The sequence below is a fragment of the Branchiostoma lanceolatum genome, chromosome 6, assembly GCF_035083965.1.
Source record: "Branchiostoma lanceolatum isolate klBraLanc5 chromosome 6, klBraLanc5.hap2, whole genome shotgun sequence".
NCBI classification, from domain to species: domain Eukaryota; kingdom Metazoa; phylum Chordata; class Leptocardii; order Amphioxiformes; family Branchiostomatidae; genus Branchiostoma; species Branchiostoma lanceolatum.
The window spans coordinates 227739-242761 of record NC_089727.1 but is presented as its reverse complement, the minus strand read 5'-3'; the positions used below and the strand labels follow the sequence as shown (position 1 = coordinate 242761).

Sequence of the window (15023 nt, the reverse complement as noted above, 5' to 3'; positions counted from 1 at the left end):
CCACGACAGTCAGTAGCAGACTGACTCTGGTAGTTTACGTTAGCCGAATTTATTGGGTGATTTTATAGTGCATGCATGGTCTTTAACCAACGTTGTGTTTGAATTCCTTCCTTTCCCCGCGACCAGTAAGGGTTACCAAAGAAACGGGAATATTTGGAGCAATGCAGGTCGTACAGCGGCATTTCTTAGGTCAGGCACACACTCAAACTGGGACTCTCCCTGTGTGGCCGGCTTGAACTAGTTTTACCTGCACACCTCTTTTGAGTTGTAGAAAGTACAGATAGCAACGTCATATCATCTTCACAAAATGTTTGTTGATTTCAAATTTCAATCCTGACAGCCAGATTTGATAGGAGATGTCGATAACCGACCGAGAGGCGGATGACCTTTGGCCACCAGACATCTTTGTAGAGCAGTCCTAACCCGAGGTTTCTATCAGGATACCTTGGCATGAATGACGTTATTCTATGGCTGTTGAGTCCATGATACCGAAAGCAGTTTATGCTGTAGTCAATAATACAGGTTAAAGCTTAGCTACAATGGCCCACAAGTGGCGACACTAGAAAACAGAGAACGACACAGTCTTCAGATTAACGACAAGTTAGTGAATGAACACCCTTTAAGGAGTTTAAAATCGTACCATGATGGTATCACTATTCCAGCTTAATTGAACTTGTGCCAACTGTGTGTGTACACTAACACAACCTGCCCCTCCCCCCGACCCGACCTGACATCCCGCCCCGCTGCTGTAGGCCGGCTGTCACTCAAACCGACATTACCTCTTAACCCATTCCGTGATAGAACCACATGGCATGCCGCGGCAGACAATGGGCTCCGTTTGTCGCACGTCGATAAAAGCTGCCTGTCGGCTACGAGATCTGCTGAATCACTGTGTGCAATCAATGTTAACGAGATTGTGTCCCTTACGTTCAAGTGTCCTTTTGAACTCACTTACTGCATGTGAATGATGCAGGCTCAGATCTCTCACTACATGTGAATGATCCAGGTCAAGCTTGTGTTTTGTATCACCTGCCGACCCGCACAGTCGGCACTAGTTTACTGTGTTACAGGTTACAGTAGCAGCCCGCTAGGAGGAAAGTGATGCAATCACTAGTAGCGATCTTACTCTTTAAGGGGTGTTCATTCACTAACCTGTCGTACATATTAAAGGGGTTTTCTTCAGTAGCTTAGCTACACGCTTTATTTACTACATAACAAATTGTGTTCGGTATCATATGCCCGAAATTAACTAGAAGTTTATTTTCAAGCTAAGAGTAAAGTCAGCGAATGGAAAGTAGGCTTTTATGGGAGTGGTGCATCTCTTTTGTTCATCCTTCATACGAAGCGTTACCTTTACCGACAATATAGAGAGTATGGCTCCTCAACCTACTTGTCCTGGGTTCTGGGTAAGGGAGACCCTGCTCTAGTCCTGGGTTCTGGGTAAGGAACTCCCTGCTCTAGTCCTGGGTTCTGCGTAAGGAACACCCTGCTCTAGTCCTGGGTTCTGAGTAAGGGAAACCCTGCTCTAGTCCTGGGTTCTGGGTAAGGGAGACCCTGCTCTAGTCCGGGGTTCTGGGTAAGGGAAACCCTGCTCTAGTCCTGGGTTCTGGGTAAGGGACACCCTGCTCTAGTTCTGGGTTCTGGGTAAGGGACACCCTGCTCTCGTTCTGGGTTCTGGGTAAGGGACACCCTGCTCTAGTCCTGGGTTCTGGGTAAGGGACACCCTGCTCTCGTTCTGGGTTCTGGGTAAGGGACACCCTGCTCTCGTTCTGGGTTCTGGGTAAGGGACACCCTGCTCTAGTACTGGGTTCTGGGTAAGGAGCTCCCTGCTCTAGTCCTGGGTTCTGGGTAAGGGACACCCTGCTCTCGTTCTGGGTTCTGGGTAAGGGAGACCCTGCTCTAGTCCTGGGTTCTGGGTAAGGGAGACCCTGCTCTAGTCCTGGGTTCTGGGTAAGGGAGACCCTGCTCTAGTCCTGGGTTCTGGGTAAGGGAGACCCTGCTCTCGTTCTGGGTTCTGGGTAAGGGAGACCCTGCTCTAGTCCTGGGTTCTGGGTAAGGGAGACCCTGCTCTAGTCCTGGGTTCTGGGTAAGGGAGACCCTGCTCTCGTTCTGGGTTCTGGGTAAGGGAGACCCTGCTCTAGTCCTGGGTTCTGGGTAAGGGAGACCCTGCTCTAGTCCTGGGTTCTGGGTAAGGGAGACCCTGCTCTAGTCCTGGGTTCTGGGTAAGGGAGACCCTGCTCTCGTTCTGGGTTCTGGGTAAGGGAGACCCTGCTCTAGTCCTGGGTTCTGGGTAAGGGAGACCCTGCTCTAGTCCTGGGTTCTGGGTAAGGGACACCCTGCTCTCGTTCTGGGTTCTGGGTAAGGAACACCCTGCTCTAGTCCTGGGTTCTGGGTAAGGGAGACCCTGCTCTAGTCCTGGGTTCTGGGTAAGGGACACCCTGCTCTAGTCCTGGGTTCTGGGTAAGGGCGACCCTGCTCTCGTTCTGGGTTCTGGGTAAGGAACACCCTGCTCTAGTCCTGGGTTCTGGGTAAGGGAGACCCTGCTCTAGTCCTGGGTTCCGGGTAAGGGAGACCCTGCTCTAGTCCTGGGTTCTGGGTAAGGGAGACCCTGCTCTCGTTCTGGGTTCTGGGTAAGGGAGACCCTGCTCTAGTCCTGGGTTCTGGGTAAGGGAGACCCTGCTCTAGTCCTGGGTTCTGGGTAAGGGAGACCCTGCTCTCGTTCTGGGTTCTGGGTAAGGGAGACCCTGCTCTAGTCCTGGGTTCTGGGTAAGGGAGACCCTGCTCTCGTTCTGGGTTCTGGGTAAGGGAGACCCTGCTCTAGTCCTGGGTTCTGGGTAAGGGAGACCCTGCTCTAGTCCTGGGTTCTGGGTAAGGGAGACCCTGCTCTCGTTCTGGGTTCTGGGTAAGGGAGACCCTGCTCTCGTTCTGGGTTTCGGTAAGGAAGACCCTGCTCTAGTCCTGGGTTCTGGGTAAGGGAGACCCTGCTCTAGTCCTGGGTTCTGGGTAAGGGAGACCCTGCTCTCGTTCTGGGTTCTGGGTAAGGGAGACCCTGCTCTCGTTCTGGGTTTCGGTAAGGAAGACCCTGCTCTAGTCCTGGGTTCTGGGTAAGGGAGACCCTGCTCTAGTTCTGGGTTCTGGGTAAGGAACTCCCTGCTCTCGTTCTGGGTTCTGGGTAAGGGAGACCCTGCTCTCGTTCTGGGTTCTGGGTAAGGAACACCCTGCTCTAGTTCTGGGTTCTGGGTAAGGGAGACCCTGCTCTAGTCCTGGGTTCTGGGTAAGGGAAACCCTGCTCTAGTCCTGGGTTCTGGGTAAGGAACTCCCTGCTCTAGTCCTGGGTTCTGGGTAAGGAACTCCCTGCTCTAGTCCTGGGTTCTGGGTAAGGGAGACCCTGCTCTAGTCCTGGGTTCTGGGTAAGGAACTCCCTGCTCTAGTCCTGGGTTCTGGGTAAGGAACTCCCTGCTCTCGTTCTGGGTTCTGGGTAAGGGAGACCCTGCTCTCGTTCTGGGTTCTGGGTAAGGAACACCCTGCTCTAGTTCTGGGTTCTGGGTAAGGGAGACCCTGCTCTAGTCCTGGGTTCTGGGTAAGGGAAACCCTGCTCTAGTCCTGGGTTCTGGGTAAGGGAAACCCTGCTCTAGTCCTGGGTTCTGGGTAAGGAACACCCTGCTCTAGTCCTGGGTTCTGGGTAAGGGAAACCCTGCTCTAGTCCTGGGTTCTGGGTAAGGGAGACCCTGCTCTAGTCCTGGGTTCTGGGTAAGGAACACTCTGCTCTAGTCCTGGGTTCTGGGTAAGGAACTCCCTGCTCTAGTCCTGGGTTCTGGGTAAGGAACTCCCTGCTCTAGTCCTGGGTTCTGGGTAAGGGACACCCTGCTCTCGTTCTGGGTTCTGGGTAAGGGAAACCCTGCTCTAGTCCTGGGTTCTGGGTAAGGAACTCCCTGCTCTAGTCCTGGGTTCTGGGTAAGGAACTCCCTGCTCTAGTCCTGGGTTCTGGGTAAGGGAGACCCTGCTCTAGTCCTGGGTTCTGGGTAAGGGAGACCCTGCTCTCGTTCTGGGTTCTGGGTAAGGGAGACCCTGCTCTCGTTCTGGGTTTCGGTAAGGAAGACCCTGCTCTAGTCCTGGGTTCTGGGTAAGGGAGACCCTGCTCTAGTCCTGGGTTCTGGGTAAGGGAGACCCTGCTCTCGTTCTGGGTTCTGGGTAAGGGAGACCCTGCTCTCGTTCTGGGTTTCGGTAAGGAAGACCCTGCTCTAGTCCTGGGTTCTGGGTAAGGGAGACCCTGCTCTAGTCCTGGGTTCTGGGTAAGGGAGACCCTGCTCTAGTCCTGGGTTCTGGGTAAGGGAGACCCTGCTCTAGTCCTGGGTTCTGGGTAAGGGAGACCCTGCTCTAGTCCTGGGTTCTGGGTAAGGAACACCCTGCCCTAGTTCTGGGTTATGGGTAAGGAAAACCCTGCTCTAGTCCTGGGTTCTGGGTAAGGGCGACCCTGCTCTAGTTCTGGGTTCGGGGTAAGGAACACTCTGGTCTCGTTTTCAGAAGATGCACAAGAGCTGAAGTGTGAATGACCGGTGAACGATCGGAGCGTCCGTCTACGAAAGAAGTCGCTTTTAGTTCAGCACAACAAAGATGTCTGGGGACTGATAGGTCATCGGCCTGCCGGTCGTTTGTGTCGACATGCCCTATCGGCTCTGGCTGTCGCGATTGCCTTTTACCAACAGCAGACGTTTTGTGACATCATAAGGTAAAGTGACGTCGTTACCTTTATTTTCCGCTTTACCCAATCTTTTTTGTAACAAATGCCCTAAGCCTGTACGAGTTGCATGGTTGTAAATCATCCCATATCCATCCTAAACATACAATACACATTGGGGGCTTATCATGCACATCAAAGGAGAAGAATTCATAGTGGTCCACGAAACGAATCAAAATCAAAATCATTTGCATTGTTTTATTTCTTCTGTAGCAAACTCTACCGGTTAGTAAGAATTAATTCTGGTCACACCTGTGGGTCGTTTTCTGGCTTCCCGCCAATCCTCGGGTCAGAGTTCACATGTCGAGCGTGTCATGTCTAATGGGAAGAACATTGATGTAATCTACCAGCTCTCTAACTCATTGAGAAAGACAACTTTTACTGCTAACTTGTAAATCTCAATCGGTTACAGCGTGTTCCCCGCATACCGCTGTCACGTGTGTCCCCTGTGTGGTCCGATAGGTGCAATGCTGCCGTCTCCTGTATCGAATACCAGAAAGTAGCGACATGAAGAGAGCACCCATGCGCGCACGCAGCAACAATAACTTCTTAACCACTCCAGTGCAGGCCGGATCCTAACCCTGCCGTTGGCACTGGCACTCTCGTTGTACGGATACCATCACAGAAATTTTGAAAGAACAATAGCATTACAATAGTTACAACTTGTTATTGTAGCATCACGCCATGTTACATGTCAAGTGGCTCCGCCGACTATGTTAAGGCCAAAAGGTGAATATGATGACTGCTACGAGCCTGGTTAGAAACTGTTCTCGTAAAAAAATCTCCTTAGCCCAAAACATGTCTTCACATCGGCGTACACCTAAAATTGTAAACGCCTCTTCGCAAATGTTCCGAACTAGGGCAACACAATGTAAGTGTCACAAATTTCCCGGCCGACATGAAATGGCAGCTTAGATTATCATGAATTATTAAAGAGTTGGGAAAATGGCGAGGCGTCGGCTCCAAGGGCGCATGGTATTGTCTGATGTCGCCTCATGATGACTGTTTGAGTCCATGCCAATGATGCTCCGCCATGCGTGCATAGATAATATGCCTATGATGCCCACCCATGCGTGCATAGATAATATGCCTATGATATCCCGCCATGCGTGCATATCTAATGCCTAGCGCGGTTTGATTGTACTTGTGCTGTGCGTGTGGCATGACGGGCGTGCCGGAGATAGACGCTCAGACGTTCCTGAACCTGTACATTACCGCGTTCCTCGCGCTGGTTGTAGCGACTGGCATCCTCGTTCTCAGGGCTGCGTACGAGTATCCTTACAGAAGGGACGTCACGACAAAGGACGATTCGGACTGTGCTGAAAACGGGTATGTGTTTCCATTATAGAGTCTTCTATGGACAGTCTTCTAAAACATAGTTACTAGTTCTCATTGCCGACACAGGGGGTTAAAGAGAGAGGCTATAGCAGATTTACTCTATCATGGTAAACATATTTATCCCACATCGATGTTACTGCACTGCTAGATCACTCCCAGACGGGCCCGCAGCAGACATTGCGACAGTGGAGGGCGGGGAGCTGTCCCTGTTCCTGGGCGACGCGGCGAACCAGCGACGCTCCAGCGTGCTGCCGGGCAAGAGAAGCGACAAGAAGAAACTCCGCCGCCGGTCCAGCAACCTGGTCTGAGGTTAGGGTAGGTTACCTAGGATACGTTATATAGTATACGTTATACAGTATACAGTATATATAGCTAGGACACATTAGGTGCCTTTATATGGGACAGTCGTGTAATACAGTATACGTTATACAGTATATGTTATATGATATACAGGTAAGGTGCGATCATCCGGGATAGACGTGATATTTAGTATTCAGGACTCAGTAGCTGCAGTAGGTGTCTCAATAGAAAGACGAGATAACCATGCATGTCATACAGAATACAGCTCACATCAGGTGCCATGTTATAGTAGTGTTTACTGCACTGTCCTTGTTGGAATGGCCGTTTTTGGCTTAATGGTGTCAAAGGCTTAATTTTCATTCCTGTCGCCTTTTGTGAGATCAGATGTTGCCTCTGACGTCACGATGACGACAAGGCTAAATTTCGGACGAATTTGTACTTGTAGGTTTAGGTGCGGTGCTTTTGTTGTGACTCACAGTTTTGTGCCTTTAGCTGCGGTGCCACTTGTTGTTGCGGCCCCTCCTAATGCGAACCTTTATTGTGTCCTCATGAATAATTTGTGAGACGAGCGCGGATAAGGACAACACCCAAAACCGCATTGACGGCTATCCGTGTGTATCGTACACGTGTAACGGGACATGTGCACTGTCTCTGTCTCAATCTATACATTTTTATATTGGCACTCTATCATGCCTTACATAGTAACTTTCCCACCACGGTTTGTTGTCCTGTAAAATACCATTGATGTTGAAATTGTTGGTTGGAAAGGAATTGTTTTTTGTTTTTTTACGGGGCCAGTGATCGTCAGTGTGCGACCCTGCAGACCCATGTGCGCATGTTGTTCTCTATCCCCAGTGATCGGCAGTGTGCGACCCTGCAGACCCATGTGCGCATGTTGTTCTCTACCTACAGTGATCGGCAGTGTGCGACCCTGCAGACCCATGTACGCATGTTGTTCTCTATCCCCAGTGATCGGCAGTGTGCGACCCTGCAGACCCATGTGCGCATGTTGTTCTCTATCCCCAGTGATCGGCAGTGTGCGACCCTGCAGACCCATGTGCGCATGTTGTTCTCTACCTACAGTGATCGGCAGTGTGCGACCCTGCAGACCCATGTACGCATGTTGTTCTCTATCCCCAGTGATCGGCAGTGTGCGACCCTGCAGACCCATGTGCGCATGTTGTTCTCTATCCCCAGTGATCGGCAGTGTGCGACCCTGCAGACCCATGTGCGCATGTTGTTCTCTATCCCCAGTGATCGGCAGTGTGCGACCCTGCAGACCCATGTGCGATGTCCGGTAGGCGTCCGTCCCAGCTCGAACCGGGCGCAGCTGTAGTTCTCATGGTGAACGGCATCACGGGAAGTGTTCGGCAGACCAACATGAACGACCTGCGGCTGGACTACGGGCTCCGCGTGCTGGAGCGGGCCGCCGGGCAGCCAGTCGGCGGGCAAGGGTCCTACAGCCGCCCGCCCAGCCTGGGGCAGCTGCCCGGTACCAGCTACGTGTTGGAGCCGGGGGCCGGGCAGCCAGACAGTGGGCAGGGGTCCGACAGCCGCCCGCCCAGCCCGAGACTGCCGCCCGGTACCCGCGACGGGGACCACGACATCGACGAAGCCATTTCCCCGCTACAACTGTCACATGTACAGGCCGTAAACACCCGTTTTGACACAATTTTATTTGTAAAAAAATGTTTTTGATTTTTTCTTTGATTTTGACATTTATCTAACCAACTATTGTCTTTATCTTTGTGGTGGCGTCAGGACAGGCTCTAAAACTTAAGCGCACTACCACATTGTCTTCTGTTGTATTATTTGATGTTTTAATGAATAACAAGAGTAAAAACACCACAGGATGGCAGCCTGGCTCTGCGCGGGCGGCAGGATGGCAGTCTGGCGCTGGACCGCGCGGTGCCACCGACCCCCTGGCCCGAGAAGGACCCGGCGCCCGGGCCGCACGTCAGGAGCGACTGGAGGCCGGGGGCGTGGAACTGGGTCGGGTACTCGGGGGAGCCGCAGTCCCAGGCACTGGCCATACAGACAGCCGACCTACAGTCTCAACCTCTGGCCGCGCAGGCAGGTGCACAACCAGCAGGGCTGCAGGGGAGTACAGGACTGAGACCTCCCGACGTGCTGGCACCGACTCACGGGGCTCCCATATACCGAAAGGTACGGCAGAAATGCATTACTTCAAGTTTCAAAACCTTCACCTTTCCCTGTCCCATCCTCATCTTGAGGGTCGGGCCTCAGGTCGCCTTCAGCACCAGTTTCTTCCACCCCTCCCTGCCCTTCGCCCTCTGTGTGCAGACTGCCAGTAACTTTCCAGTCCAGTCCCTGATGTCGTCTCCCCATCTCCTCCGTGGCCTCCCTCTACCACTGATGCCACAGATCTTCCCCAGCAGGATGTGGGCTGAGACGTTCTGGGCTCTGGAGGCGTGTCCACTGTACTGGAGCTTCTGTCCTTTAACCATGTTAATGAGAGATATTTCCATCCCTATCTCTTTCAGTGCTGAGATGTTGGTACAAGGTTCTGTCCAGGTGGCAAAAAAAAGCATTTAAACTTCCCTGGCAGATGCCCTTTAACTTGTCATCTCATGAGTAAGGGGAAAATTGCTCCCACGTTCTGACGTAATGTAAACACCGGTTTTCCCGTCTTTAGAAACAGCGCGAGACGAACCTGGCTAAGATGGTGAACCTGCTGGGGATCGGCGTGCTTCTCGCCTTCATGATGTCCGGAGTCGCCTTCGCCATGATGTGTGAGTACGCCTCATGTACTTTCACTTCGCCATGATGTGTGAGTACACCTAATTCACTTTCACTTCGCCATGATGTGTGAGTACACCTGACACTTTCACTTCACCATGATGTGTGAGTACACCTGACACTTTCACTTCACCATGATGTGTGAGTACACCTGACACTTTCACTTCACCATGATGTGTGAGTACTCCTGACACTTTCACTTCTGTCATGATTATGACTTCCGTCTGAGACGTCAAGTTCCGGCCGCATCAGCTACATTTGTTTTGACACAGACTTCGTTATGAGTAAACTACATTCGGCGGACTTCAGTCAAACTTGATGAAAGCGATCTGAGAGTTTTTAGACATTTACGCCACTGGGCTTATATTTAATGAGTCAAACTTAGCCTGAAGTCCAACGAGCCCAGTGTAAGGTTTGGTCCGATCCCAACGGTCGCATCTCGGCGGACACCGCCGCGAACATGGCCGGACTCCAGGCTAAGTCTGACTCCTGTCAATAAGCAATCAGGAATTGCTCAATATGAGGTAACCGTGATGACGCATTGGAGCCGACAACGAGCACGTAGCTTGTGTGTACCATCTGAGCAATGTCAAAAGTAAGATCTTCATAGTTGCTCATCTAATATATAAAGGTTATTATCAAATGTTGTTCCTTTGCTTTGCAGTCGTGAACTTCCCCCTGGCGTGGCCCGGCCTGACGGCAGCAGTGGGGAAAGGTGATGCAACATTTACCTTATATCAGTTTATCATATCGTCTACAGACAATACGTCTTTATCCTTGGCCAGTTTCTGTTTTATTTGAACAGTAAGACTAAACTTAAGGGTTAACTATCAAGCCGGCTGTGAAAATTTCATTAGCTTTTTTCCGATCCCCAGATTTTGTGCAGGCGGCGACTTCCAGCAGTCTCCGTCTGCAGTGGGACCGCGTCGGAGGGGGGAACGACGCTGCAGGGTACAGCCTCTACATCCGGGACCTGCCCTTACTCTCAGAGGTCACCCTCCCTCCGGTGGCCGTGGGTAACGCCAGTGAGGAGATTGCCATATTTGGGGACCTGCAGACTCGGTCTCAGTACAAGGTGTGGCCGCACTAATTAAAAATCATAAAATCATGCCGGACTTTCTTCTAAACATTTTAAAGGTGATCTATGTGCATACCTCTTTGGCGTAATACAAAGACTGCAGATAAATCCCGTACTAAGTCTTTTCTGATGTCTTTTCTCACATCACAACGCTTGTGAAGTACTTTGGTGCACAGTGGGCAACTTTTGGCGGCAAAAACGTTCCGCCACTGGAATTAACATATGAATTTGGTAGTTTAAATCTTTGCATATGTTTTAAAGATGCTTTAAGAAAAGAGTCATTTTGCTCCAGGTGGAGATCCGGAAGAAGTCGCTAGGAGGCGGTAGTTTCTCGGAGTTACTGTACGAAGGGACGTACACGACAGGAGCCAGCGAGACGAGGCTGTCGGTGAACGTGTCGGCTGTCTACCCCGGACCGGTGCCGCCTCCCTACACGGTCTCGGTACAGCGGGCCGCCAGCGCGACGGGGAGGCTGTACAAGGTGATTATAGCATATAAACCAGGTACAGAGAAGGGGGGATGGTATGTGTGTGTGTGTGTGTGGGGGGGGGGGGGGTCTACCCCGGACCGGTGTCGCCTCCCTACACCGTCTCGGTACAGCGGGCCCTGAGTAGCACCGTTGGGAGGCGGTACAAGGTGATTATAGCATATAAACCAGGTAGAGAGAAGGGGGGAGAATGGGGGGGGGGGGTCTACCCCGGGCCGGTGCCACCTCCGCACACCGTCTCGGTACAGCGTGCCCAGAGTAGCATGGCGGGGAGGCTGTACAGGGTAATTATGCCATATAGGGCGTATTCACGTGACGTCATCACCCCTACCCTCCGTGGGTGGCCATGTTGGTGTTCACCCTGCAGTGAAGTTTCTCGGTGTCCGACGGTCTCTAAATTTCCAAGGAATGCGAAGTCGTCCGATCGCTGTTTTATTATATGCAAAGAGTCTCCAGCCTCACATCTTTTTCGCTACAAAAATCCAATTTCACCTACTGGAAATGACCCGTTATCGACGAGCGACTGGGAAAGGTTTTCCCCAGCCTGCAAACATGGCCGCTAAATAGTGACGGGCGGAGTCCATTGATTTTGTCCTCAGTTGGTTCTGGAAACGACTGTTTACAGAGTACGCATGAAATCAGTTCAAAGCATACAAGTGTTCCAAGGGCAAAGCCTGCAGCCACCTAGTGCAGTGTCTTGAGTGTCGTGAGAAATTTAGTTGACAGCGAGTACGTTATGATCGGGAAAGTTCGACGTTGAAAGACCCTCAGAGAGAGAGAGAGAGAGACGGGGGACTAAGAGGAGGGAGGGGAGTGAGCCATCGGAAGAGAGAGGGAGAGCTGCAGAGACTGAGAAATAGAGAAAGAGTATTGCTGGTTTCAATACTCCTGATAACTGTTCTCTACCCAACAGGTGTCTCCTGCCCAGTTGGGTTCGACCCTGGCTGAGTACGAGGTGACGGGGCTGGAGCCGGGTCGGCCGTACCGGGTGGAGGTCTGGGCAGTCCGCGATGACGGAGAGACGCGACTGGCCTACCTGTTCATGGCGACCACCTCCAGCCTATAACCTGTTCATGGCGACCACCTCCAGCCTATAACCTGTTCATGGCGACCACCTCCAGCCAATAACCTGTTCATGGCGACCACCTCCAGCCAATAACCTGTTCATAGCGACCAACTGCAGAGTCTGACATACTTTCGGATTAGGTTCGACTTTGTACAAACTTTGATAGTTAGCTCTTGCAATTTACGTATAGTTTACAACTAGATTTTGGGGGAGTTCAGACTTGCGACTTGGAAAACATTTTTAACGATGTATTTCTTGCATATCTATTTCGTATTTCTTGCAGATCTATAGCGTATTTCCTTTTTCGTAATACATGTATGTTTAGTAGTGACGCCAATCGGCCAATGTAACTTTGTCAACTTGAGTTCGCCACCACTACGTCTGAAATTTTTCTTATTTAAATGAAATAAATTAAAAGGTCGAAGAAACGTCACATAAGATAGTATACTGATTTATAGTAGGCAAAAGATGAGAAATGTAAAAGAAGTCTATATCATTTCACCATCTCTCATTTATATAGGAATGAAGGGAATTTCCCCCACAAATGCAGCTGGCTTGAACTATTATTATACATGCATACGATGAATACAGGTAAACATTCTAATTTTGTAATGATTGTATAACTAAAGGGACCACACTAAAGATTAATTAATAGATACATTGTAACGTTATAAGTGCACCTTTCTAGAACGGTTTTATAACTTTCCATAGCTTCAATAAAGACTGTGTCATAGGAATGTTGTTCAAAACTGCCGCAGTTCACATATCGGCCCGCCTCTGGGAAATGACTGAAAAGTGGCGAAAATGAATCAGTGAGAGTAAGTTCCCATACCTTCTTGACACTAAATTCATACGCCTTTACTTTAAAAATACGAATTTGTAACATTATTGGCAAATATCACGCGACATTTATTAAATCCGTATGATTTTGCGGTAAGTTTGCCAGAAAAGCACGCTTGGTTTGCTTCTAGTTTTCTGGAACATAACAGTTAGATATGGTAACATTCACATAAACGTTTATTTATCCAGACTAAAAAGCGCTCCTAGCGGACAGCTGGTCTCATCGCTCCCGCCAGTGAAAGAGGTGTAAACACAGGCTACCGTGGCATCTTTATCAAAAATTGCAACAATACAATACAGAGTGGAAATCCAGGCAGACAAGCTGATGTTGCGGACCACTCTACATTACAATTACACTGAATACAACAACAAGACACTAAGGCAATTCATAGCATGATACAATATAAAACAACGCATGATGCAATATAAAACTAGAGTTCCACGACCTCATACCTTCGCCGACTGATGTTAGCCTTTTCGAGTGAATGCTTATCACTCAGTGTGTAAATAATGTCCTCGATTGCATGAATTTCAAGTGATCCTTTTCTCTACACAAAACACAGCATTAAAGTAAAATCTTAGAAAAGAGGGCCATTGTAGCATTTCTTCATATATTATGTAAATGAGGCCATCATGATTTATATCTGATAATGTCCACATTTGATTATCCCCCAAACGCCACAAGAATGAAATCCCATCATTTACCACTCTTGAATTTTAGTATTTTGTCATAAATTATGCAAATTAGGTATTCGTTTGCATAATTGATATCTATCAATATTCCTCTCTTTCTCAGATACATGTCACGTGTTTGACTACAATGGAATGCAAGGGTTTGTATACTTTTTCACATCACAGATCCTGATTTGCATGATTCTTATACGATCATGTAAATCATCACTCAAACTATGTACATCCCTACAAATCATGACGATCCGTCATCACCTTCTTGAGTTACTAGTATTCTCTTTCAAAGTTTAAAACAAACCCATACCTATACCTACACGAGTTCTCCCAAGAGTTATAAAAATAAGCACTGTAAGAATATTTTTGCTTAATTGGTATCATAACTTTTATCTTTACTACAGAAAATAAGGCAATTTGTTGGCAATGTATTTGCTTCAATTATGCCCTTATTTTCATAGTCGACATATCAATCAGTTTTTATCAAACCTATACCTTCCAACAGGGAGAGCGTTAGATCGTAAGACTGCTGTGTTTAAATGCCCGTGTGACCTCCCTGACCCCAAAACAGAGCCCTGCACCAGGCAAGTAAAGTATCACATGTGTCCTCCAGGGACGTCTCACAGGGAGCCTGCTCCGGTAAACTAGGTCACCTGTCAGTGCAATTTAACCTGAATATATAGACTTAAAAATAGCAAATTGAAAGGGAATTGTAAACATTTCCTTATAAATTATGTTAATGAGGCCTTGTCATGCATGATTTTTGTCTGATATTGTTCACCTTTACATAGCTTCCTAATGATACAAGAATAAAATTCCAATCATTTACTATTGCCGTATTTTCAATCAGTATTTTCTCATTTATCATGCAAAATAGGTAGCTATTAGCATTATTGGTATGTATCGATACCTCTCTCTTTTTCAGCTATATATGTCACATGTTTGAGAGTCCTATTTTGAAAGGCAGCAGATTTATAAACTTTCCTTGCTAATTATGCAAATTAGCTCATGATTTGCATAATGAATATTCAATTATGTAAATCATTAATCGAGCTATCTACATACCATAAATCAAGACGATCCGTTGACCATAAGTCTAGTTATTCATGTCCAAAGGTCAAAACAAATAAATTAAAAACACCCGCTGCAGCTCCAAACAAGCCGCTAGAGGGCCCAAAAATGCACAACTTACTTCATGTGGCATGGACTATCTACCACACAAAAATCATGACCGTAGCACTTGCAGAAAATTCGACCTCAAACTTTGAAGCTACACTGCAGTACCCAAAGTACCCGCTAGGAGGCCCATCATCGAACTTGACCTTCCCCTTTAATAAATCTACCTATTCACTAAATATCATGCACAACCATCAACAGCTTCTCGAGTTATCCTGTCAACAAACAAATACGCATACATAAACAGCCCACTGCAGTACCGCAGGAAAATGCAAGGTGACCCATTTTTGAATTTGAGCTTCGTTTTCACAATCTCTACGCACCCACCAAAAATCATGCAGATCCATCATCAATACGTCGAGTTATGTTGTCTACAAACAAACACACTAACAAAAAAAGTCCACTGGAGCACTTTAGGAAAACGCCAGGTTAACCATTTTCGAACTTAACCTTCGTTCCCACAACCGCCACTTACCTTCCAAAAATCAGCAAGATCCGTCAAACTTCTCTCGACTTATGATCTCGACATACATACGGACCCACTTTACAGCTGGCG

The 15023-nt window shown here is 48.7% G+C and overlaps 1 protein-coding gene across 1 annotated transcript; it reads left to right on the top strand.

Annotated features, from left to right (window-relative positions):
• The first annotated feature begins 6626 nt into the window (after nt 1-6626).
• Nucleotides 6627-11767, top strand: LOC136437131 (uncharacterized). Its single transcript, XM_066431609.1, has 6 exons — nt 6627-8542; nt 9033-9129; nt 9801-9851; nt 10012-10211; nt 10507-10704; nt 11615-11767. The coding sequence occupies exons 2-6, from the start codon at nt 9060-9062 to the stop codon at nt 11765-11767; spliced, it is 672 nt and encodes a 223-aa protein (XP_066287706.1). The 5' UTR covers nt 6627-8542; nt 9033-9059.
• Nucleotides 11768-15023: the final 3256 nt, after the last annotated feature.